Source organism: Antennarius striatus, chromosome 2, assembly GCF_040054535.1.
Source record: "Antennarius striatus isolate MH-2024 chromosome 2, ASM4005453v1, whole genome shotgun sequence".
Classification (NCBI taxonomy): Eukaryota; Metazoa; Chordata; class Actinopteri; order Lophiiformes; family Antennariidae; genus Antennarius; species Antennarius striatus.
In genome coordinates this window covers 11059182-11085637 of record NC_090777.1, presented here as the reverse complement: position 1 = coordinate 11085637, position 26456 = coordinate 11059182, and the positions used below count along the sequence as shown (strand labels likewise).

At 41.1% G+C, this 26456-nt stretch overlaps 1 protein-coding gene across 2 annotated transcripts; it reads right to left on the bottom strand.

The window, feature by feature from the left end:
- Positions 1-5328: 5328 nt before the first annotated feature.
- On the bottom strand, positions 5329-26341 carry itchb (itchy E3 ubiquitin protein ligase b). 2 transcript variants are annotated; one of them, XM_068334160.1, is made up of 24 exons: positions 26205-26341; positions 23285-23376; positions 22706-22847; positions 20547-20671; positions 17525-17659; positions 17369-17414; positions 17096-17274; positions 16598-16850; positions 16284-16379; positions 15436-15610; positions 15013-15082; positions 14420-14504; positions 14196-14324; positions 13286-13358; positions 13049-13120; positions 12363-12451; positions 11920-12079; positions 11636-11769; positions 10833-10973; positions 10570-10690; positions 10233-10337; positions 9604-9700; positions 7991-8063; positions 5329-7769 (listed from the first exon to the last, which is right to left on the bottom strand). In XM_068334160.1, the coding sequence occupies exons 2-24, from the start codon at positions 23352-23354 to the stop codon at positions 7670-7672; spliced, it is 2670 nt and encodes an 889-aa protein (XP_068190261.1). In that variant the 5' UTR covers positions 23355-23376; positions 26205-26341; the 3' UTR covers positions 5329-7669. The 2 variants fall into 2 exon arrangements, with proteins under 2 accessions (XP_068190261.1, XP_068190269.1); XM_068334168.1 differs by having other exon boundaries at positions 26242-26341.
- Between the last annotated feature and the right edge of the window lie 115 nt (positions 26342-26456).

Sequence of the window (26456 nt, the reverse complement as noted above, 5' to 3'; positions counted from 1 at the left end):
TTCTGTTCAGTTGACACTGAAGACAGCCCAGACCATCATACACCATTGGCTGCATCAAATATTAACAAAACAAACCCTGACTGATAAGCCACAAGGAGAAGAGAGACTGACTGCCACAGAACAAGTACCCTAGAATACATTGTTGCAGCTTGTGTCAATTGTTAAAGCTGATCATTAATGTATCACAAATAAATTCTACAATTGAGTGAAACATTTGCTCGTAAATCTTGTCTCACAGTATCAGTTGAGGAAGTCTGACATTGGAACGGACCTGTGTACAAAGTTTGGTTTTTGTCATGTCCACACACATGCATCCCCTATTTAGGATTCAGGATGTAAATAAATTTAATTGTTTTTATGCTGAAACCAAAGGTGGCCCTCTGCACATTTGTAGCTGAGGAAGGGTTGTTGGACCATTCAACAATGGCATAACACTGAAAGACAGAAAGGACACCAACATTAGCAAAGATTACAATCCATCTCCTGGTGAGATACTGCAGGTCTTGAGTGCATGGGTTGTCACTAAGTGTGACGCTAAGTGTTATATTAATTTCCACATTGACCCTTTTATTATTCACAGCACATAATAGGAAATATAAGGACTTAAAAAATAAGCACAGTTAGAAATGGAGATGTGGCTCTCCAGAGTGTACACTAAGTATACCTGCTAGAGCGAAGCAGGTATATTAAGTATACCTACTACGCCCTAGCAGGTATACTCAGTGCCTGGGCCAAAGTTAACAGGCCTAAACAAGAGTGGGATCCCTGAGCAATAATTCACCAGGTCGTCTTCGCAGATTTCCATGGTAGTCCCATGCTAATATGCGGTGATCCTGCAAAGAGAAAGGGAGAAAGGTTACATCGCAACCACACAACAGACAGACGTTTGATCCATGATAAATATGTTTCTTCACAACATTTGACCACTTTGGCTTTTAGTGTACCATTTTGTCCTTCCTCAGCTGAACCAGATTGAGGGTGGTAGCTGCAGTGTGTTTTGAAGTTGGTCGAAGAGTTGCAAGATGTCATCATTGACCAACTGTGTATCAATGTCACGAGGGAACTTATGTGGGACTCCCAGGGAGAAATTATTTCAGTCAACAGTGCTTTTACCACTGGTAAAACTCTATTTCACAAGAAAGCCTTCAATCCACGTGGAAAACATGTCTGCAATTGCGAGACAGTATTTTTCACTTGGGCGGGGTCTCAATTCATTGAAAACCATCATTAAGGCCCCGTCCACACGATGACAGATTTTTTTGAAAACGCAACTTTTTAAAAACGCATTGAAAATGATTTGCGTCCACACGACAGCGTTTTCAAAAAAATCTCCGTCCACACGTAAACGCACCAGTGTGTTTTCGAAGACGGCTATAAGCATGCCAAACCATGTGGTGGCAGTATTGAGTCAAATTTTATCCAATAGGAATCCTCCGTGTTTTGTTGTCACAACACACATAAATATGACATCACAGAGGTTTTTGTCGCAGGCAAGATGTCAGAGTTTTTAAAAAGTTGCGGATACACCGTCCACACGACAACACAGACCCAGTGTTTTTTTTAAAATCCACCTCGGCCAGCGTTTTCAAAAAGTTGCGTTTTCGTTCCGGATATCTGCGTTGTCATGTGGACGGAAGGCGTGTGGTCAGGAAGGTTGTGTGTTGTGTGTGTTCTTGTTTGCCAGTGCTGACTGATTTATTGTTTACATAAAAGTTTTATGCTCCTGGCCAAACAATTGCTAAGGTCTTCATTCTCGATTTGGTCTACCTGTGGCTGCTGAGCTTGCGTATTCAGCCAACATCAATGTTCTGGTACAGGATATTGGAAACCTTTAGGATGTTGAGCTGACAGAAACCACTAGACTGATCAAAAGTCTATGTGTTTGTCATTATTTAGCTCTCTCCTGCTGTCCATCTGTTTCTTTTTGTCCAGTTGTCTCTGTTTCACACAAGCTGTATCACACAATGGGCCCGTTTCACGAAGGCAGGGTTAACATACCCTGAAGTAAACCTGTGTAACTCGATTGACTTACTCTGAACTTGAAAAACCAGGGATTTCTTTTTCACAAACGATTTCAGGGTTAGTGTTGTTAACCCAGAGTAAGTTGACCTGCAGTTTAACAGGCGCAACAACTCTAAAAAAAAGTCATCATCAGTGGAGCCCCAATTCGATGATTTACCATGACGGACATGGTAAATGCGTTCCGTATCACTTCACGGCAGTTGAAGTATAGATTTCAATTTATGCATATGAAGACTCTGAGGGCATTTTCAGAAGAAAGAGCACTTGCAGCGTTACAGCTGCAAATAAGTGGGAGATGGCATGAGAGTGAATTGTTGCTCAAGTCAATGCGTAAGTTTAAACATAGTCTGTTGCACTCGCAGCCAAGGCGTTGAGGGTGTCCGGTTTGGTGGCCCCAGTATTGCGTCTCTGCTTTTTGCAGACGACGTGGTGCTGTTGGCTTCATCAAGCCGTGATCTCCAACTCTCACTGGAGCGGTTCGCAGCTGAGTGTGAATCGGTTGGGATGAGAATCAGCACCTTCAAATCTGAGACCATGGTCCTCAGTCGAAAAAGGGTGGAGTGCCCTCTCCGGGTTGGGGATGAGATCCTGCCCCAAGTGGAAGAGTTCAAGTATCTCAGGGTCTCATTCACGAGTGAGGGTACGACGTAACGGGAGATCGACAGGCGGATCGGTGCAGCGTCTGCAGTGATGCGGACTCTGTATCGGTCCATCGTGGTGAAGAAGGAGCTGAGCCGAAAGGCAAAACTCTCGATTTACCGGTCGATCTACGTTCCTGCCCTCACCTATGGTCACGAGCTGTGGGTCGTGACCAAAAGAATGACATCCCGGATACAAGCGGCCGAAATGAGTTTCCTCCGCAGGGTGTCCGGGCTCTCCCTTAGAGATAGGGTGAGAAGTTCGGTCATCCGGGAGCGACTCAGAGTTGAGCGGCTGCTCCTCCGCATCGAGAGGAGCCAGATGAGGTGGCTCGGGCATCTGGTTAGGATGCCTCCTGGACGCCTCCCTGGTGAGGTGTTCCGAGCACGTCCTACCGGGAGGAGGCCCCGGGGACGACCCAGGACACGTTGGAGAGACTATGTCTCCCGGCTGGCCTGGGAACGCCTTGGGATTCTCCCAAAGGAGCTGGATGGAGTGGCTAGGGAGAGGGAAGTCTGGGCTTCCCTGCTTAAGCTGCTGCCCCCGCGACCCGACCCTGGATAAGCGGAAGAAGATGGATGGATGGATGGATGGATGGATGGATGGACGGACGGACGGACGGACGGACGGATGGATGTTGCACTCTCGGTAAAATTACGTAGGTAAACGGCTTGAATAATAGTCTATTAATTTATTCTATTTCGGTGCAATCCAGCAGGGGGAGAAGCGCACATGTCAGCAGCTGAGAATGAAGTATAAAACCATTGTTCACACAGGTCAGACACCTGCATCATCTCATTAAGGATCCTCCTCATCCTCATTATGTTTGATATTGTACAGTAAATATGAAGTGGACGTTTGACTGTTGAGTTATCGCCAACATATTGCTCTTGTAATGCACATAAATGTGCTCTCATCTATATCAAGTTATGTTAAATAAGGAAATATATTTAAATTTTAAAGGTTATGTAAATAAAACAGTAAATTAGCATATGCATGTTACAAAAACAGTTGAGTAGGACATTCATACCATTGTGTATACCGATATTATCTAAGAAGTGAAATCAAGAGCTGACGTGTATCTCGTTTGCAGGGTTTCCTCGATACAGTAATAGCCATAACTGCTTCAGTTGTTACATCAATTTCTGTGGCTTTGTCCTGCTCAGAACTGCTTGAAGTTACTAATTGATAAAAAGAAAAATAAATTGTTAAGAAATTGAAGAAAAGAAAGCTGGTCTAATATTTTATGTTACTGATTGATCTCTTCCCATTGCTTAACATTCTGGTGCAATACAGTGTGACATTTATTATCCGCTGAAGTATTAACACCTTCTCATCCTTTTTTAACAGAGCATGGCTGGACAGTAGCAGAAGGGTCCCAACTATGTTTTTATTGCCCGCTGTGGCGGTGATGGTGACTCTGAAATGATTCTGGCTGATGGTGTCTGTCACTGCTCTGAAATCCTGGATAGCAGGAATTATCCTGAGGTGACATTGGCAGTGGTAATGGGCTTTCAGCAGGCCTATGGTCATCTCCACCCAGACTCGTCCTGCAGTGAACCCAGTTGAAGTTCTTTTGAGTGTCTGGGTTAGAATAAAGGGTCAGCAACCTCGGTTGGCATGGGTAACCTGTGTCCCCCAGCAAAAAATCATCAAACTCTCCTGTGATGTATAGTGGATTCATTAGAGTGGATTAAACAATGGAGACAAGTGAATTATTGTGTAAATCTTTAGGTTACTGACCACATTATAGCCTGCTGCTCAGGTAGGACTCATCATACATCCGTAAGTCAGGAAACGGCCGAGACCATTTTGTCTCCACATCAGAAATGTAGTCTGCAACGTCACACATGATCTGGACAGATGTTAATTTATCTGTGATGCAGTCTTTAACGTGTTGAAACAGTAGTCGGTCTACATGTACCTTGATGGGTATAATGGGAATTTGGGTTCCATCTATGCAGCCAATTACATTGGGAAATACTCAAAGAAATATAAGTTACTGATCTGATTGTGAGGATGCAGCACAATGTCATTAAGAGAATATAATTTCAAATTAATTTATCAGATTTCTACATCATTCACCTGCAATCCTGTGGAACTCTTCGATAATTCTGATGGGTTTATCTCCAGCGTAATAGAAAAACCAGAGTAAAAGTTTCAAGGCTGAGCATCTCCCACATTGTATAGAAAACTGCCGTTTGCAAATAGAAATAAACTGAACGGAGCGCCGCACGTATCCAGGTTTTCCACTAAACCTGCTTTGTGAAATGGGCATATTATTTATTAGTCATCAACTTTAAATAAAATACAGTAGATTTTGAGGGGGCAGTAGGACACATCCAATTCCCCCATACCCTTAAATAATGCTTGGCTGCCGTAAGCTCAAACTGCATGTACTTTTTGTGAAAACATGTTTATTACTTATAAATCTGGTCACGGGTCTGACGACTACAAGTGAGAGGCACGGTAAACCCTGGACACACTGCAAGGCAGGACTTTTATTCTAAAAAATTTATAGATTTAATGTTTTTATTCGTCACAGTCTGGGAGCTGTTCATTTACTTTGGTTTGAGGCTCACCTCAATCATCTTCTGGCTCTATCAAACTGTGAGTGGTTGTGTGTTTTTCATGTGGCCCTATCTAAAGAACAAACACATATTTTGAACTTAATTTATTAAGGTGACAATTTCTATATTACACATCTTTACACATTACACATGTACATCAGATATTAATTAGGGGAAAGAAAATATAGTGTCACCGAAAACCTCTTATTAAAATCTTTCTTTTACAAAAGAAAATGTGTTATTGACACCATTTACATCTTTTCATGTACAGGAGCATAACAGTGGCTTAGTTTTAGTTTACATGGAAAGGCAGTGATTTATGATATATACACATCTGCTGGATTTTTCCCACATTTACCCAGGAGAAGATTTAAAAAACACTCTGCATTGGGGGAACAGCTGAGGCAAAACTACATAGGCAACTTTACATCATGATACATTCATGATTTTGCATCAGTTTTCTGTCAGTAATTGTTTTCCAAACTGAAGTCATGGTCAGCCGTTGACACAAGCCATGAGTTTCCAGATAAGTACTTTAGCTTTCCCTTACTGGTGAAGTTTCTTGACAGGACTTGATGAAACTAAGTCTGCTTATCTGAAGATCAGTGCCCGAGTCCTCAGCATAAAACATACGTGACAATTAAACCCACATGATGGGCCGGCTGATAAATGCCTGAGGGTTGAAATAAGGCTACCTGAAGGCTAACACCAAATACCAGCTGTACACACACACACACACACGCACACACACACACACAAGCGCACGCACACACGCACGCCCTACATCCATCCAGGAAAGACCATGGAGGGAAATTATTAAAGTGTCACTGTTCCAGACTAACACTGACATCCAGTGTTTCCTAGCAACTACATATATGTTTTCAGAATATAATTATTTATTTCATAAGCACACTCAAACATCAGCAACCACACTATCCAGTGTTGATCAATACTAGACTGCTAGACTTACACCATGATCTGGATCTGAATCCAAATCTTACCACTCCTTCCCCATTCCATCTCCCCACAAAATATTATGGAAATCTGAGAAAAAACATTTTCCACAAACAGCAAACAGATGAAATAACACCTCCTTGGTTTAGGAAACGAATGTGTCTTCACAAGTTGGTTGCATTTGGATGTTTCTTGGTGCACAGGATCCATGAGCAACACACAGTGAAAGTTGTGTATCCATAATTGCATACTGAGCACAACATAAAACAGAAAACCCTCTACATGCATGAGCTCATTGTGTGTCAAATATATACCCATTAAGGACATCAGAAGAATTTTGACAATATAAAGTGAAATAATGATAGCCAAGTCATTTTTCATTGGTGTCAACTGCTGTGGGGAAAGAAAAGTGTTAAAATTGTATTTTTCTGACTTGTACTGAATTGGTGTGTTTTTTTTTCTTCTTCACAAGTTCACTGAAAATATAATATTTAGTTCAAGGGATCAGGATCTTTATTTTAAACAAGATCATTAACCATTAAAAAGGAGGAAGATACACTATGTATTTAAAGCTTACATTGAGATGAACAACTTCTCCCAAAAATACTTTGATCACGTTCAATGTCACATCACAGTGTTCCAACTACAACCCTATAAAACTAGGGTAGGCATAAGTTCTGCTGAGTTCTTGCACATTTCCCACCACTATAAATAATGGAGGTGATAACACTTATCACCGAGTTAGTCAGAGATCAAATAGAACCAGGAATAAAAAATCTGATTTCTTTGCTACTAGTAGGCATGCCCCCCCTCCCCCACCCCTCTTGTAGCACCGAGATTCTCTTACTTAAGTTTCATTCTATAAATTCATCAAATGCAAGCTATCATCTTCTACTGCCATGCTTTACTGTTTGCTGCTAATCATGAAAGATGCAGACCACACTGGGATAGACAGACGGATATGACGTATAATACACTGTCATTTTCTAGATTCTTTAGTGCAGAGCAACTGAGAAAACACAAATCAAGCAGTCGAAGACACTTTGATAAGACACCTTGGAGCCTGCAATCTCCTTGTTGCCTGTTATTACAGGGTTATGTGCGGGGAGAGAACGATACTGCTGACCCATGAAACTGATGTCAGAGGCTGAGTTCAGGTTCCCCATATGATCAGCCGAACATTCCGAGACACAGGAGCAGCTCTGTGCTTTGGTTTAAAAGAATAATAATGTTCACAGAAAAATCAAGCACTGAGAGGCCTGCTGTGAGCATGATGCACATGGTAGATACAAATCAAAGCTCCTCTGCCAATATTTGAAAGTACAGTCTCACAAACACACAAACAAGTACCACTCCGGTGCGTGTGTGTGTCAGCATCAGCTCTGCCACACAAAACACCTTCCTGTTTCTGTAGAAGCTCCCTGATTTGAAAACTGGTCGACTTTCGACTCCTTCAGCCACCATTTAAACTTCTCTGGGTTGTCTCACTCCTGTCCGAAACCTTCGGTCTCCTCGATGGCAAACATCAGCTTTTCCTTCAGCTGCTCGTAGCTCTTGTAGGGTGGCAGGTCCAGTCTGTTGAAGCTGAGAAAATAAAATGACTGCGTCACAAACTGATTTCATTGATGAAAAACAACATTTTCTATGTGGTTAGGACGATATTCCTCATCCCAACATTTAGAAAAGCAAACACACCTGTCTACAGAAGGAAACACAACACCTACCTCCAGTGACTGGGCACAGGTTTGTCAACTTCAAGAGTGTAAAATCTGTATCTGGTTGTGTGGTAGCTGGGATGAACTCACCATGTGTGACTTCTGGGAAGCCAGTTCTCCTTCCCAACCTTTTCGATACAGAACTTCTGAGCACCATTGCTTCCTGTAAAGCAAAACGTATCTCAGTAAGGTCTAGAAATACCGCGATTCATTTAACACACAACCTACGCCACCTTCTGACAAATAATAATGTTTTAGCTACCACAGCAAATTCTAATACATTTTCAGACATACTTTCAGATATTTAGGAATGTTTTGATCTCAGACAACTACAGACATAAATAGAGGTAGTCCTCAACATATGAACAATATTGGTTCTAAGAGGTTGTTCACAAGCTGAACTGTTCTTAAATCATTTATTAAATTTCATATCTATAATCGCCATTTGAGGTTATTTAAATCAGTGGTCCCCTACCTCTTCTGCACCACGGACCAGTTTCATCTAAGACAATATTTTCACGGACCGGCCTTCATTTCTTCAATAATTGTTAATGACACCTGGACAGTTGTACTCCAATAATAAATCACTGCAGTGGTCTTATGTCAAAAGCAGACATCAACAGACAATAAACAATCGCTGGTGAATTGTCACATGACCAAAACTGTCAAGAAGCACTGACGCATGACTTTGTCTGTAAAGTGACTTCTGTGTGCACAGAAGTCACTTTACAAAATATGTTTAGACTGATAATAATAAAAAAGAAAAATTCAAATGTTATGTGCCGCCTGTGATCTAATGGCCCATGGCCCAGTACAAATGAAATAAAATACAAGTATATGTCATTTAGTGTTGTTGATCTCGATTGTACGGAACACATGGAAAAAAAAAATCAAGTTTACGTCATTTACTCAACTTTACATCTGAAGCCATATATTGGAATCGTAAAATCAGTATAACACCATTAAATCACATAATCTGTTACTGTACAATAAATAACAATAAAATCATATATCATTAAAATACATACGTTTAGTTCCAGTATGTATCAATGAGCATCACTTATGATTCATGCAATTTTTGTGAATTTAGTTTACGGTAAGACTTTGCTCCTTATAATTTAATCCTTGAGGAGAAGGAGAAGAAAACACTTCAAGGAACTCTCCACCAGTTTTTGAAGCAAATCCAACGACAACAGCTGGAGTCAGCTGTTGATGCTGATGATTCGCTGTACCGTGCTCTAGCATTTAGTCTACCTTTGGGAAAAGGAGGAGAGAGGAGCTAGTGTCGGTGAGAGGCAGAGTTGACATCGGAGAGATCGTCGCCACCACCACTATTCATGACTTGCCTTATGGTTTTTGCCAATCCCACTAGCACTAGCCTTTGCTTTATCATCCATGATAAATGGACAAGTATCCTAGGGGGTACCAAACCTGTAGCGCTGAGATGCTGATAGAGACACGTACAAGAACAAGATGGGGGAGACGAGTGTTGGAGGTGTGCGTACTCAGTGGTGCTGCTCGGCAGGGTTCCGGCATATCCCCATATTCGACTAACTGCAGTAGTCGGATATGTGGGCGTCTGGCTGCTTGTGCCTACAAATGTTGGTTAGCCGGATGTTCGTATCTTGAGGACTACCTGTCTGTCCTATGGTGAGTACCGAACAAGCAGATGACAGGAAACATGTTTCTACTGTTATTTTTACCCATGAGGTCAGCGAATCCTCCTACTGGCAGACGACAGGTACCGGTGACAAACTGAAGCAGCCTCATCCTCTTCTCATTGTCCATCTCCTTTATAAACTGCAGGATTGAAACACAAGAAGGTAAAAATTCATTTTTTCTTCTGCCTGCTGGACACCCTACACAACATGCTTTTCATTATCTTCCTTGAAATATTAGTTATAAAATTATATTTCTTTGCAGAACAAATAACATGAAAAAATGGGGTGCGATTAAAAACTTTTCACAGCTGTTTGGCTTCCAGCGAGGATCATGGCAGTAAATGGTTGCTGCAGAATGACTAGGCGTGGGAAATGTCTCATTAGTGAGTCACCTCTCAGTCTGTGCAAGAGATTATCATTTTTTTTCCCCTCGCTCTGCGTTCAGAATAAATGATCCAACCTAAAGCTGTGACTGCATCATCACTTTGTGATGGCAATGCTTTCACACCATTAAAAAATGAAATCAATTAATAAGCTGATAAAGGACTGACGTGAAATTTCACAGTTCAAACACATCCCGTTGTTTTGGACCTCAGTAATTGAAACCGTGTCACATTAGAACTGAATGGGGCTTCAGTGTAACATTCTGAACTGGCTGCTCCGACACCGACCTGCCAAAACCAGATGATCTGTTTGCTGTTTCGTGTGTAGTGTCTGTAGATGGTGTTTCTTTGCCAGTCTGTGAGGTCGATCTCCTGCATACCACACAGCATCACCTGTAGCAATACATAAGTTGCATACACATTGTTTTAATTCATAAATAAAATGGAATGAATAATTCCCTCATCAAGAAAAGCTGTTTGTGTAATAAGCTACCCATGAGGGTAGCTGATTAAATTTCCCAGTTTGGGATAACTATATCCATCTATCTATCTACATCTATTTAATCTTTCTACCTTAATTTACACATAAGTCAGATCTACCACTGTATAAATCGTTTCAGGGTACCTCAAGTTCTTTAGCATCAAAGTACTGCAGGTACTGCTGGGGAAGGACCTCATTGAAGCCTTCAAAGAAAGCCTGTGTTTGCTCCTCCACTCCTCTGGACAGCCTCCACTCAGCTACCAGCCTGCAAACAGAGGCACATACACCCCAACTTTAAGACGGATATACTACACAATAACAAACAAAATCTACTTTGATGAATAATTGCGTATAGAATCTAAAGGATAATATATGAAATGGTTGAATCACAGCTGCACAGAACCAACCGAATGTATTCCTCCTTGTTCTTCTCGGTGACCTGGATGTCTCCTCCTCCTGGTTTTAGATCCTGAGTTGTGATTTCTCCCAGGATCTCTTTATCCACAGAGAAGAACATCTCTAGCCCACACTCCTCGATGTCATTATCCCTTGAAGTGTCATAAATAAAGCAGGGCAAAGATTACAACACAGTACATCATTAATTCAGCCTGGACTCACTGCCAATGGCTAACAAGTAACTACAAAGTTCAAATTCACACATTAAAAATATTTGTTGACTAAACAATGTTTGATTTGGGTTTGCATTTGGATTGGACTTAAAGTTAATCTGACTCGTCATAAGTCTGTTATTCAGGTCGTCTTTTTGTAGCTTTTTGATATATTCTTTAAAAAAAAGACGTACAAAAACAGATGATCACATGACCTCCACCACGCTCAATGGAATCTGTTGTTCAGCTGGTAGTTTTGGTGTGGAGGAATACATGATGCATGTCGCTGCTGAGGTTCTGAATGGGCCTCCTCTCACTGAAGTCCAGCCAAGACCATCATTATTAAATAACTGCCTGCCGATGACATCTATCGCCGTCAATGATGTTTTCAAAGGTGAGGGTTGGGGAACGGTTTGGTAGAGCTTGTCAGTGACAATCAGGCTTGTAATTGTGAAATTTAGCTTAATGAGGAGGACAATTGGTACAAAGCGCTGGCAGCCAGTGAGTTAAACTCAAAACTGACTTGAACTCAAATTACCAGATGTGGTAAAATGCAAACAGAATGAGGGCGGTCTACATTTTACCACGCTCTTTGCACTTACTTGATCCACATGAGGGAGTTGTAGAACTCTGGGTCCACAGACTCCAGGTCCTTTAGGGCAAGCGGCTTGTTCAAGATGCGTTTGTAAAACGGCAGTGAGAAACCAGTGTCGATGAACTTGCTGTGGAACAGAGCCTGAGGGACAGAAACACTTGTTGCTTCAATACAGCTTTATTACATGTAATTAACAATGTGAAGTTCAACATATTCTGTACTATATATCTGCTCTATTTTCTTCATGGCATCGCTAATAAATATAAATCTACACTTTTGAAAAAGACTAACCATGGCAATGAAGCGTCCTATGAACTTGAAATACTTGAGGTGGTCTGGGTTGATGTAGGAAGCCGGGTTAATCTGGAGACAGTAGTTATCTTTCCCGGCATATTCGAACAGGCAGTACATGGGGTTCAAAACCTCGTGGGATAGGAGGAAAAACCATTCTCTGTTCAGAAAGGACAACACAAAAACAAAATGCAGGGCAGGAAACATTCCATTTAGTACAGATTTATTTAAACGACATACAATGTATAATTCATCAGGTAATCTGCCAGAATAAAGATATCAGAGATTTCTCCATCATCAGGGTGGGTGTTTATCATGTCAGCTAAAAACAGGAACAGATGTGCGGTATATTTTTATATAATGTCACTAAATCTAACCAGAATGATGCGCTTAGGAGGTGATACTCTTGTGGTACAAGAGAATCCCCTCCAGCAGTGGCTTACCTGGCGACACCTCCATAGTCGAGACCTTCTTCTCCAGGGAAGATGATCCATACTCTTCTTCGCAAGTCTTGTGCATTGAAGCTCATTATCTGAAACAGAGACAAAGAGAAATAAAATCTGTGGTACAACATAACCTTCCTCAGAGTATCTGTCCTTCATGTGTAACTGCTGTTAAAACAAGTACAGCGCGCCCTTGCGTATTCGTGCATCAACACTCGCGACTTCTTGGTATGTGGTCATGTGATATCTACTGGCTGACGGCATCCGGAAGCGCGCTACGTTCCGTGAGTATCGTAGCTCAGCACACTTCCACGAGACACAAAAGTACTTTAAACAGTCGGTAAGAGTGTGGGAAAAGGTAATACAGTATGGGGAGGGTTCATAAACGTTTAAATTACCGTAAATAATAAGATAAATAGTTCTTCGCTATATCGCGAAATTTGTTATTCACGTGTGGTTCCTGGAATGCATTTACTGCGAGTAACGAGGGCGCACTGTATATACATAACAGGTTTGCACTGTTTAAAACACGTTTAGACTTTTAAAGATCTGCAATTAATATGCAATTAGTAAATAATTAAATAGTTATATTGCTCTAGAAATGTTGACTTCAGCCAGAGGCAGAGGAGGTGAGGCTCATTTTCCAGAAACCAAAGGAAGTCTTCTCAGATACTGGAGGTCACTACCTGCTGGAAGGAGTCCTCAAACAAAGTTTTTCTGGTTACTGTGATCTTGATGTGCTGAGGCATTGAGAGTTGCTGGAAAAAAGGGGAAAATAATTCAGAAGTATTAAGTAAATTTACTTTCAGCATGGACACCACAAGACACATTCAAAGTTCTGTCAAAGTTCCTTTGAACCCAGCGTACACATAGCATATAGGCAGCATACTGCAACCTGTCAAACTGAATAATCGGAGCCCTACCTGGCACCAGAACCTGAAGTATTGGACTTTAGCCTTGAAGTCTCGAACGTAGGTGATCTGAGGTCCGTTTTCCCTAAGGGAGAAAAGAAAAGTTTAAAGGTTCTTAATGTTTTAAAATCTCATATTATTCCAGGCCAATATATTTTTAATAGAATGCCTTACTTTGTTATCTGAAACTAGTATCTGTTGTATTTTTCATGCATTATTTACCCATTTTGAAATTCCTCCCAAAGGTGTTCAATGTCTGCTTTGGCTCTCTACAGCAGAATAATGAGCCCTGACTATTTACCACCACTCATCACAACGGTAAAATAATCTGAAGTCGTGTTTTATGCCATTTGCTACTTTGATGAAGAAATTAATTGTGGGAACAGCAATGAGGACAACCTGCATTCTCTATGTTTCACATCAGCAAAGAACATCACGTCACCATCTATTTATGTGCTAGTTTAAAGCTCTTGAGTCAAGTCAGTCTGGACAGGTGAGATAATAAAGTTTTAGGCTGTGTCGTTCTTGCAGCCACACAAGGCTGTGCACTGCGCTCAGCACTGCTTCAGCTTGATACTTTTTACTGTAACGTGTGTAAAAAGCTGTCCAGGTGAGGCCTGACCCCAGGAGAGGTTCTACTCTGTGTAAAGACGTCATGTGAGAAACTATTTAGTTACCTGATACTGTCAGTTCACACTGTCACATTCTTAACATTCAACAAACTGGTTTTTCCAACAGTTGCAAGCAATTATCATGAATCAGCTTTCTGATCTGTGCCAAAGACAGAATGGAAGCTGAAGATAGCAGGTGAGTTACCGACCCATGGTCAATAAAGATCGGGTGTCACTTGACAAGTCAATACTGTTCTCTGACTTTGAAGTCTCAAGTTTTTGTGGAAGTAGAGACAAAAATGTGGACATACAGGGAGGATTTTCCAGTGCGGGGGTCAATGTATGTGGTCGTTCTCCTGTTGTGATCTACGAAGTAGGGAATACCATCCACAGTGAACCTCATCTCCCAGCCCTCCGGAAGCGGCTTCTCATTCAACAACCTAAAAAAAAGAAAGCATATCAACATTGAATGATGAATTACTTCAGCCTACAAAGATGCAGCAAACACAATTTGACTCTGGACACACAAACTGACCCTTGTGTTCTCGGGTCCTCCCACTGGGTTGTGCGCGTTGAGTGATGGACAAAATAAACTCTGCCATTTGTGTCTGTTCTCTTCTCTGAGGACAAACAGAAATGATTTATTAATGGTTCAGTCAGGACACAATGTCCGCTGGTCAAGTGTGCAATTTGAATTTACAACATGTACCACTCGCAGTGGCCTCAATGCATGTACTTGAGCTTGAATGTAAAAATCACTTTCAATGAAATGCAATAGATCATCTAAAAGGTTTTGTTGTTTTTTCACTTCAAGGTAAAAAAATAGTCACGTTTGTGTGTTTTTTCTTGGACATACCACCAGAGCTCTATATTAAATTGGGCGATAACACAGGAGGCTAGCTAAGGAGAGTGGGAAGGAGGTTTGTGCTGTCATCAGGTCGGTGACGTGCAGTTTTCATACTGAATAAACAAGCACCTTATTTCAAGTCTCTATTCTCTGTTATATGTCATTGTGTTGTGTATTACACTATAGTGTGGTTTGTGGTTCTTCTTACTTCATTGTCTAAAATGACCTGGAGCATTTTAACAGACTAGCACAGTGGAATAAAATGAGCTTAAAAGTCTTACCCCATCCATGCGGCAGAGGCCCAAGGGGATCATAATCCTTATTCTGCGTGGCTGAAGCCTGATCTTGTTGCTGCACAGCAGACAAAATAATTCATAAAAATCAAAAATGTGTTTTACAAACAAATGTAGAGACAAACAAAAGCGACATCTTCCATCCAATTGGCTATTAATGTCACAAAAATACAGCAGTAAATATTTGAGTGAAATTTAACTTAAGCTGTCTTTTAACTGTGACTGAAGACTGATGTCGGTTGATGCATTCAAATCTCAGTTTACAAGTAGGAAAAGGTTTAAAAAAGACCACAAAAAAAACACACCTTTGATGCTCAGTTTCTCAAGGAGATCTCACTTGTGTTTCCACACACCGGACAGCCAGACGACTGCACCAGGCAAAAGCATCACATTGCAGAGAGGAAGACTCACCCCGAAAATGAACCTCTGGTTGAACTGCTGCATGGCGCCCTGCAGCTGACTGCGCTGGTGTTGCCACTGCTCGTAGTTACGCACAGTCTCCACCGTGGGGCGCTGCCATGTGGTGGTTCGTGTGATGTGATCGACAAAGTAGACCCGTCCAATCTGGTCGACGCGACGCTCCCAGCTACAGACAAACCAAAGACTGGATTTCAAACATCTCTTATTCTATTTGCAGGATCTTTTTCTACAGCTAAATGAAACACTGAGGAATCAGTCTGATTTTGTTTAAGTATTTACTTTAGTTGTACTAAACTAAAACGAAAAAATAGGGAAATGTAACCACATTAAAGTAAAACAATATAAAAATAAAATGACATCTTTTGAGGGTCGTTTTATTTATTTTTGGAGTCAAATATATGCTTCTGTGCTGATACAATGATCTCAAACACAATGTCATGTTTGAAACGTCTCCCTTTTCAGGCTAGTTGATCAGGGAAACCAAATTTAAATTTTATTCTCCACATTCACCATCGCTATTCGAGCTCCATGAGACTCAGCTAACATCCAAGAGCTGGTAACATTATACAAACTGGCCTTGTACTTTCTCCTACTGCTAATTAGCTCGTATTGTTCCTGTGATCAAACCACCCTTACTAGTTTTGTTGTGTGACAACTGAATGAATCACTTTGGTGTATTTAATGAGGTTTGATGGTTTTTGTAAATATGTTAAAGTAAAAGTGTCTCAAAAATGAACGCAGCTTTATGTTTGCAGTCTAATCAAAATGTACAATTATACCATGATATCTGAAACAAAAACTGTGTCTGTGTCTGATAAGACAAAGGGGAAAGCTTTTACCCCGGAGGAAGGGGTTCAGGGCGTTCCCACGTTGTTCTTTTTTCCACATGATCGACAAAGTACAACCTGCCATTCTGATCCACCCTCTGCTCCCACCTGGGTAATAAAACAACAGCAATAAAACTGAGTTCAACAGGCAATTACACATTATGAATTTAAAGCAGCTCACATGAGTCATCCCACAGCAAAGGTTGCAAATTGCCAGGAATGTTTTCAAAAAGATGACTTCAAACAGCTCTACTTATACTGCAGTCAACCACTGTAAACATGCAAAAGCTGACTGTTTTTGCAATGAACACAAAATGAGAGCTGACCCAGGGGGCAATGGTCCAGAGTTGACTACGGGGACCCTGGGAGGAGCAGCAGGAGTGACACTGTTGGTTGGTTGTCGGGTTGCAGCAGCAGCAGTTCCAGAGGTGGAGGCCGGGCTCCTGTCTGAGCCGACTGATGGGCTTGAGTCTGGGGCTGGGGACGGGGAGGGGCCAGAGGCCAATGTTCGCACCGGAGTATCAGCACCTGACTGACTATCACTGCCATTGGCTGGGCCAGAACCATTGCTGCAGGATGCTGAGGAAACAATGAGATAAGAGAGTTTGATTGCAAATGAAGTGTGGCAAGACGCAAATGTGGTAATCAAGGTGGGCTGAGTTTATAGCACAAAAACTGTAATTCAGAGTATGCACACTCCATGTTGGCTAAACTCAACTGAGAAATTTAGCCTTTAGGACAATTTTGACTAGACCTTTGACTTCAGACTTTGTTGTAAAGTGTCTGGAACAGATCAGATTGGATTTGTTCAGTAAATGTCTGACCTGGTGAAGAAGTGGGTCTGCGAGGGGTTGGAGGTGGTGGTCTCGAGGGCCTGGGTGGTCGGAGAGGCTTCGAACCTGCAGATACTGATGGAGACCCTGTGCTGATTATTGATCTCCGGCCACTGGGAGAAGACCTGTAATCTACACCATCAACGGCTGGAGAGCTGTCTCGGCTGCGTCTGAAAGAAAACAGTTGATGATGTTTAATATTACAGTAGAAAATATAGAAACAAGAGATGTGAACTTTAACCAGAAGGGAAATAAACGCTTTACCGTATGACATGATCCCCGTTTGCTTGTGATTCTCCATTTGATTTACCTGAAGCAAAAATTCACAACATGAATGAGGCAGAAATTACTGGACTTTAATACTTTGATTGACACTAAACAACAAATCCTTACAGGCAGCACTTCTTCAGCAATACTCACTATGATGGTTGGCTTCAGTGGTGGCGAACATCTCAGGGTCAACAGTCATTCCATCCAGGCAGACGGACAGGTCTCCCACGATGTCAGTCTGGTCTCTGTCTGCACACAGCTGTAAGGTCTTCACTACCTCACAAACTAGATTGAGATAAACAATACAAAGAAGCAAGAGTCAGTGAAAAACAGTGAGAGAAGTATTAGCTCAGCTAATCAAATCATTGATTTCATGCGTTCCACTTCCATGTCCACCAGTGGATTAAAAGAAGCACCTTGGTACAGATTATTTCTACAAACATTTGTGGAAGAATAGGGCGCATTTAGGAGGTCAGTGAATTCCAGTGGCAGGCTGTGCATTTCACACCTAGGCCTTCAGTGATGTTCTCTTTAATCAAACATGAATAAATACAACCCATAATACTATAAGATGCTCCCACCACTACCACCTGTGTAGCATTTAGGATTGAGGTGTTTACAACTTCTCTCAAATGGGACAAAAACTGGCGTCTGCCCCACTCCTTTTATTGTCACTCACACAGAAGAACTCCACATGTCACAACAAAACCAACTGAAATGACCATCATTTATGACACCACAGCTAGAGAAACAAAATACAGACATACATTAACACACTACCAGATGTTTCATCACCTCTACCAGGTATAAAACGGGCTATTTTCAAGCAGGGAAACAAGTCTCTTTGTGAATTTCCACTACAAACACACAGCTGCGCAAGTGTGCCACATTATTTACACGCATCGCAGAAGAGCAAGACTTTTTTTGTGTGTATTTGTCATTTTATTTTGTTACAATTGATTTGATATAAATGAAATTTAATTACAAGAACATTAAATATGAAAACTTATGTAAATGAAATGCTTGTACTCACAGAAACAGCTGTTCAAACAGCTTATTTAAACACAAAATCCATTCTCCTTTCTTTCCACAAGAACACTCCACTAGCTAGAACAGGTTAACTAGTTCAGATTAGCTAGTTCAGATTAGCTAGTTCAGATTAGCTAGAACAGGTTAGCTAGAAAAGGTTAGCTTCTTCAGGGATTGGACCCTCCTCTCACTAGAGCTTCTCTTCAAATGTGCGTCTGCATAGCGCCGTCTTCTCAGACTGAGTAGCCAATCACAGGACATGTACATGTCAGGTGAACGTGAGGCCAGCTAGAAGGCCTTAGTGTTGCCAACTCGTGATCTGATTGGCTGTCGCATCCGTCTGTTCACTTTAGGTTCTCTTACACTCACAGTGCAGGGAGACCTACATTCTAGATTCTGAAGGTCCTGGGCAGATTTCATTCAACCTGGCAACACAAGCTAGCTGAATTCTGATTGGATAAAACCTCTCTTACCTAAAAATAGAACAATGACCCAGTGTTGGCTTATGTCATATCCCAATGTATAATTATATATTTATACACATATTTGAATATATATATTTAAAAGAAAATGCATTAAAATATAATTAACTTTTATCATACATGTCATAATTTCTGGTTATGTTAGACCAGCAGAGACGGCCTTGCTGGCCCTGACCGACCACCACTGGTGAATTCCAGCATGGTAACAGTAACAGTGATGGGATGGCCCCTATAAAGCCCAGTTGTGAAATTTTTTCCTTACTAAATATCCCAGTCAACTGTTAGAACTACAACAAAGTGTAAGTGAGTAGGAACAACGGCAACTCAACCACAAAGGGGTAGGATTAGGGTTAAGGTAAGGGTAACACAATGCAAACTGTCAGATGCAGCGTTGTAAAGCACTGGACTCTAGAACAGTGGGGCGACAAATTATGCTTCTTCATTTGGTAATCTTGGATGGATCCGGGTGGCCAGGAGCACGATACTTGTCTGACTACAATGTGCGAAGTGTAAAGTTTGGTGGAGGGAGGGATTACTGTGTGGGAGTGTTGGTTTCATTGAAAGAAACTCTGAATCCTTCCACATACCAAGCCATTCTGGGCAATCATGCTCCCAACTTTGTGGGAATAAGTTGGAGATTACACCTTCCTGTTCCTACATGACTGCATGCAAGGTCCAAAAAGACGTGGATGAATTTAGCATCAAAGAACTTCACTGGCCTGCACAGAGTCCTGACCTCAATCCTTTAACAGAGATAGCAGAAACTGCAAACTAGGCCTTCTTGTCCAACAAGAAATGCCCTTTCAGAAAAATGGTCAAATTTCCCACAAAACACATTCCTAAACATTGTGGAAAGTTTTACAAGAAGAATAGAAGCTGTTAAAGCTGCAAAGGGTAGACCAACATCATATTAAATCCTATGGTTTAAGAATGGGATGCCACTCAACTTCACTCCCCTGAAGTCAAACCAGCATTTTATATGTAATTCTCAAAGTGGAAAACTGTATTTTCTACATTTTCTGTGATGTAAACAATCATTAATTTATGACAACTTCAAAATACTTTCAAATCTACAAGTCATTTTGTGCATAATCCAAATTTGGCAGGGTAAGACTCAGCCCTTCTCTTGTACCTAGATCTCTCAGGCGTCAGCACTGAGGCAAGGAGCTCTGAGGGATGATGTCTGAAGCAGAGGTATTTATTGGAGCAGAATCAACCTAATGGCTTCATGCTTCACGAGCATAAAGTTAAGTTGTCCTGATCAGTTCCAATGACTGTTAATTATATGAACAGTTCCATTTAACTTAAATATATCAAATACCTAAAAGTTCTCCAGTTATCTGTATGTGAGAATGCGTATGTGTTGATAAGATCTTGTGAAAAGTAGTTTCTGTAATAATATTAAAACTTCACTATTGGGCCAGAAGCCAATCGTAAATCCATCCCATCAATGAATGAGTTGCAATTCAAGTTGCAGCCACAGAGTCAAAACAAAAATTAGCACTAGTAAGACTCAGCCAATGAGGAAATTCTGAGGCAGTAGGCTTGTGTTATTATGAATAGTTAAGAAGAGAATTACTAGCTTGGAACAAACCAGAACAATAAATACATAAATAAATAAAAAATAAAGAACAGCAGCTCTGTTTGAATAATTCACTCACTTTTCATGTCATTGGACTTGAGTGTGTCGCTGACTTCCAGCGCGGCCATACCCAACAGCACGTCTGACTTCAGGGTCTGGTGGCTCCACACACGAAACACCACTTTGCTGAATGGAGTCACAATCCTGTAGAGACAACACTTGTTTTGGAAAATTGCAGCACAGTGCTTCTTCTGAGATGAAGAGTAATACCATACTGTCTTCCAATGAGGATCTGATTTCTGAAAGACCCCTGGTGTCTAAGCTCAGGACTTCACATCCCATCATCAAACACTTTTTGAAATTATTTACAAAGCACTACTTTGGTTTAACCTTTACTTTTCTGTAACAATTTAAAAAATATGAAAGGTAAATGTAGCATAATGTCCAGGTGATCAATTTTACAGACATGTAAAAGACCTAGGGAGAAAAATTGGGTTTAATGTTTTTCCTCGGTGTGTAACCAATTTAAATGAAGCATTATGGTCCTTTGTTGCCTTAGAACAAACATCTTCCAACTACAAAAGCAGCTGGTCCACTGTCATCCTTTTACAGTAACCAAGAGGGAATAAATCAAAAAATGGCTGCAGAGGCAACATTATTGATGGCCACTATAAGGGTGGGGTGTTCAGTTGACTGCAATCTGTAACCACGGCGCTAGAAGCCACAAAAATGATTGGAAGATTAAATGAAATTGTGAAACAAGGCAGGCCTCCTGATAGCAATACGGACAAGAAATTAACTTAAAACAGATTCTTCTCACGTAGCAATCCAACAGAGCTTGGAGGTTATTCTCATAAAGCCACTTTGCTAGATGAAATAAAGCGATACCAGCCGGTAGTTAAAAGTCCATCATCCTGCAGCAGCGTGAGTAGCAAAAGACAGTAAAACTCAGTGGCTATTCAGTGATAACGGGTGCCTACAGCCACCATTATGAAATCTGTTTAACTTAGCACTCTCACTTGCCCTCAGAAAAAGCATCTGTTGACACAGGGGCGCAGATCCGATTGCATCCCATAGTAAACACTTGTTACATAATAACACACTGTTCCCACAGGTCCAAAGGAAATTGTAGATGAACTCTATATTCAGAACGTCACTGTGCCCAGCCGAAGACTGAGGACAAGCTAAAATTAAGAGGACATCTGAAGTGTGATTATGTCAGACTGCAGGGAGTCTACCAGTGTAGCGCACATGTTTAGGAACCGGCTTCCTGTAACTGAACCAGATACATTCTCTCACAAATATGCGGCATTTTCCTTTTACATGCTAACCTTTTGAGAGATAGCATATCTGTTCCTTTAAATTGTACACACCTTGATACTGAAGTTAAGAGTTACACCACAAGGAAAACCCAGTCCCAGTGACTCATTGTGAAAGACGACCGCTGCAGGCAAGACAGCTTGATCAAGACTGTATGTTACAGCAGCAATTTTATACAATCATAACAAAGTCTATTTTTCATTCCTAATTGAAACTTCTTAAGGTTGGGAAAGTTTTCGTAGGTATTTTTCTTGTGCCAAAAGTTACATCAGCAGTTCTGTTTCAGGATAAACATTAATGGCCAAATAACAAATTCTTCTTTTCATGAGTCACTTAATTCTTAAGAAAACTGCGTTAAACCACTTTCCTCAGCACTAGTGATGCGATTTCTACCTGTCTTATGCCTTTGCATGCTTTCTCATAATCTTGTGATAACAAGATAAGCAACTTAATTCAAACATTAAGACTAAACCTGCTGTTATTTATCCACACCTACATTAACTACACAAATGTGATGCGAAAATTTGTAGTTCAACAAGTACTAATACCACATTGCAGCAAAAAGTCCAGGCTGCTGGTAGGTTCTTTTAATCACCCAGAAGTGAACCTTACAATAAAATTTGTGTTGGAGTCAAATCTGAGAAAAGAGGCTTTTGTAAATAACAAGGTTGTTTTGAACTTCCTGGAATACCAGCCCGGGGACATGAAACGCAATAAGAACAACTAATAATTAGGTTAAGTTTCTGTAAATGCTGAGCAACTGGCCTGTGAGATAATATCTATACACACTGTAGCACATCCCAGCAGACAGTCAGTGTGAATACTACAAGACAAGTCTAGCCGGGAAAGAACACCACATTTCTATCAGAATGTTAAAAGTGATATTGGTGTGGAAATCCAGGAAAGACTTTGACTCACACAGTGAGCGGCTGCTTCCATTTGGGGCTGTGAGTGTTGTTGCATTTCTCCGTTTTCTTGGACTGACCGTCGACCGTCACTTCAACATATGGACTGGGACCAAACCAGTTTTTCTTGTTCTCTTTTAGTTTTGCTGATAGCACTAAAACAGGTAGATAAAGAGAAGGAACCCATGCAGCAGGCGGTCAGTCATGTTTGTGCAAAGGAAGCAATGTTTCAGGAATAGGGAAACTGTGTATAACAAACTTTCGAATAAAAAGCAGAGTGGGGAAACATGATGTCTGGGTTTTACAAGATGAATTACAGCCTGTGCAAAATGTGATAAAGCAAAAAAGCAAATGAGTTATAAACAACAATACAGATGTCTCTACTTTATATAAACGTCCAAATAATGACAGTGACAAAAAGCATAGCACCAATAGTTACGAACCAAAGCAGCTGAAAGAAGATGTAATTCATTTATCTGATATTATGAACACTCTTATTTTCATGTCTGTAAGAACATAGGTGTTTTACCTTTGAGCAACAATGGCCAAACACATGCTAAACACACAAGAAACAAAAGAGCATGAGCCTTACCAATGATCTGCAGCTGAGCCTTCATAGGGTAACCATTAGATGTACCTGACCTGGTGACTCCACTGGCCATGACATAGGGCTGCAATGGTGGCCTATGACACAGACAACACATCACTGTCGCGGTGACAAAACAAGGTTTCTCATTGCTGCAGTTTCAACATCATGTGCACCAAATACATTTCACCCACAATAAAAAGGAACTGAGAAAAAAACAACCTCTTAACCACTGCCAATATTAAATGTGCTACTTTGTTTCATTTTGTCAGATTGCAGATGTTGATATAAGGACAGTGTTCCTCCGAGTTGCAGTCAACACTGTGTGATGAATTAGCATATACGGTTTCAAGATGTAAAAATTCATAATCCCTAATTATGGTGAATTCTGAAGCCTTTATCAGCGGATCCCAACCATGTCTGATGTTTTCCTACTGTTTTACTACACAGGAAATCATTCTCGATGTTGTTGACATGAACGAAAATTAAAGTATTTCTGTTGTGTTTCAATGACTTCAAAGTGCATCCTATACATGAACTTGTGTCTCTGATTACAGTGTTTATCCGTCACGTTCACTTCTTTACTTCTGCTGAAAGCATAAATCAGTTTTTACCTCCCTTTACTCCCAGAACAAGAAAAATAAGTTTCCGTGAGGCCCTGAACCTTGACGCTGTAGGCAGTCTTCTCATTGTGTTTCCACCCCCACCACAGCTGTTTCATTTGCAGCTTTCTCAACTGCCTGCCTGGGTTATTTGTGTATTATGAGAATTATGTACCGTTGACATTTATATTAAAAAACAAAATGAGAGAATACGCTGACTGTACACTCAAAAGCATTGAGTTAAATAAGCTTCTGACTTTCTTGACAAATAATCATATGATGTGACACTCATCATGATTTAACAAAGTAGGAGACGTTGACTGAAAATCCACACATAAAAATGATAGATTCATCATTTAACTTCTGCTTTAAATTGACGAAACACCAAAAAATATCCTGTGCTTGCTCCTGTTCTCTGTCTGAGGACAAAATACACCTAACTGCAACTGACGCACAAGTACCTATAAAACTTGACATCAGAAAACAAAGATTGCACCTGCATTCAGCCTAAAGAACCCGACACTGGTACCTGAGGCTGACTTTCACATATTCTAGTTTGAATGTAATATAAATGTGCATATTTTGCCAAAGTTAGCACATGAATGCGGAATGAAGTTTGTTGCAACATAGCAAGGTTACCACCGGTAGCACCTCTGTGAGACCTTGATTCACTGGACAGGCCCCTGCACACATACAATGGATAGAACACATAGCTCACATTTTAATTTCACCAGATGATAAAATACGAGGATGGGTCAATCCCAACAAAGATAAATGTAAGGCATACACAGACCCCCGTGTGGTTTGAAAGTCCAGAGCCCTCAGCTACTGAGTTATTAAAGTTTGGGTCATTGAACATTTATCCCCGATCCACTTCTGTCAGTTTTGAGCAACATTTAACAAAGACATGGTAAACTATACAGCCAACACTGTCAATGGGTTTCAGAGTGTGATTTGACAGGCATGTTCAGTCTGATTCTGATGCTGGTAGAAACAGAAAAAACAAGAAGAAACGTACACAAAAATAAAGTCCTGTGATCTTTGATAGATTCTGGTTCGTTACTTTGATGCATCACTCAATTATAAATGGTCCAGGTTTAACTTTCACTTTGTCGGCTGCTACTGTCAATAATTAATTGTAAATGCAGGCCTTGCAAGAGGATTTTCTCGATGAGGTTATATAACACGAATTTGATATTTAAATAATATATCATTTAAAAGAATGAAGTATTAGTAATTTAATTTACAAGGGAATTTAATGATTTCCTTACATATAGTGACCAGAACCTGGATAGGTTGATGAAAATCACACATGAATTGTTTCATTCAGAGCTGTCGGGGGTTATTTTTGAACAAGTCACACAAGAGCAAAGCAGATCATTCACTCGATCATTCCACCAAGATGAGAGAACATCTAGCAGTGCTTCATCAGCCTAACAGTGTCAGAGGAGGACACACCACCACACCAAAGTCAGAGAGATGACAAGCAAACCCGATTAAAAAAAAAACCCCCAATGTGCTCTGCTCCTCTGACACGACTACAATCATATTTCAAGACGAAAACCCAAAGCGGTCTGAGGCGGATGTTTGTGCGTTTATCTGCAAAATCCTTGACGCGACCGGCTCACTGTTGACACCAATGAACATTCCTTATATTCAGACGATTACCATTATTATGTTTGTAATGTTCGATAAGTCGTATAAAGGACGCACCATTAATGTTTTCGGACAGTCTCCATTTTGTGTTACAAGGATGTAGCTTTACAGAGACTTAAGAGCAAACGACCAGGTGCTATGATGGAGTTGGGTGTAGTGTTTTCGCACTGAGTTTACGCAGCTGGGTCAAAGCAATTCAAAGTGAACTCCGACTGCAGTAGACTGGGTGTGCGGCAGTAATCGTTAAAGACCACAGACCACAGCTGTCTGTCTGTCAGTAAAACATCGTTCCTCTAACACTAATTCCCTTTCGTGTGTGAGGTCAAAGCACATGTCAAATGTTAGCACATAATCCAAACCAACAAGGAGCTAGGAGCTACGCTAACTAGGGTTAGCTGTATAGTCAAGAGCAATATGTCCTGGTTACCCACTAACTTAAACTGCACTGCTGTTGAGCTGCATGTTTATGTGCAGCACTGCTGCGGTCACAACAGCTGCTGACTACGTGTTGAATGTCAACTGGCCACCGGGTTGACAGCCCCGCTACATGCTAGCCCACTAGCTCGTGTCATCATCATGGCTGAGTGGAAATCCCAAAGTCCAGAGGCTTAATTAAAGACAAATGCTACTGGTGACTACAAATCGTCCTACTGGCCTCTGTCGCTTACCTGGATCTGTGGGGAGACTGCTAAATAAAAACAGTACCGTTTCAGTGAACACCGAGCCCTCGGTTTACAGGATGTTTGGGTTTCGATCGTGGAAGAAGCGAAAGGAGGAAGAAACTTCCACCATCTTCCTAAGCTAACGTCACGTGACCGAAACAAGGTGGGGCGCACGCTCCTTCCGCTTTCCGCCTGTGACTGGACTAGAGTCGATCTGCGAGTGAGTCCAGACGGACCAATGAACGGCCAGCAAACAAG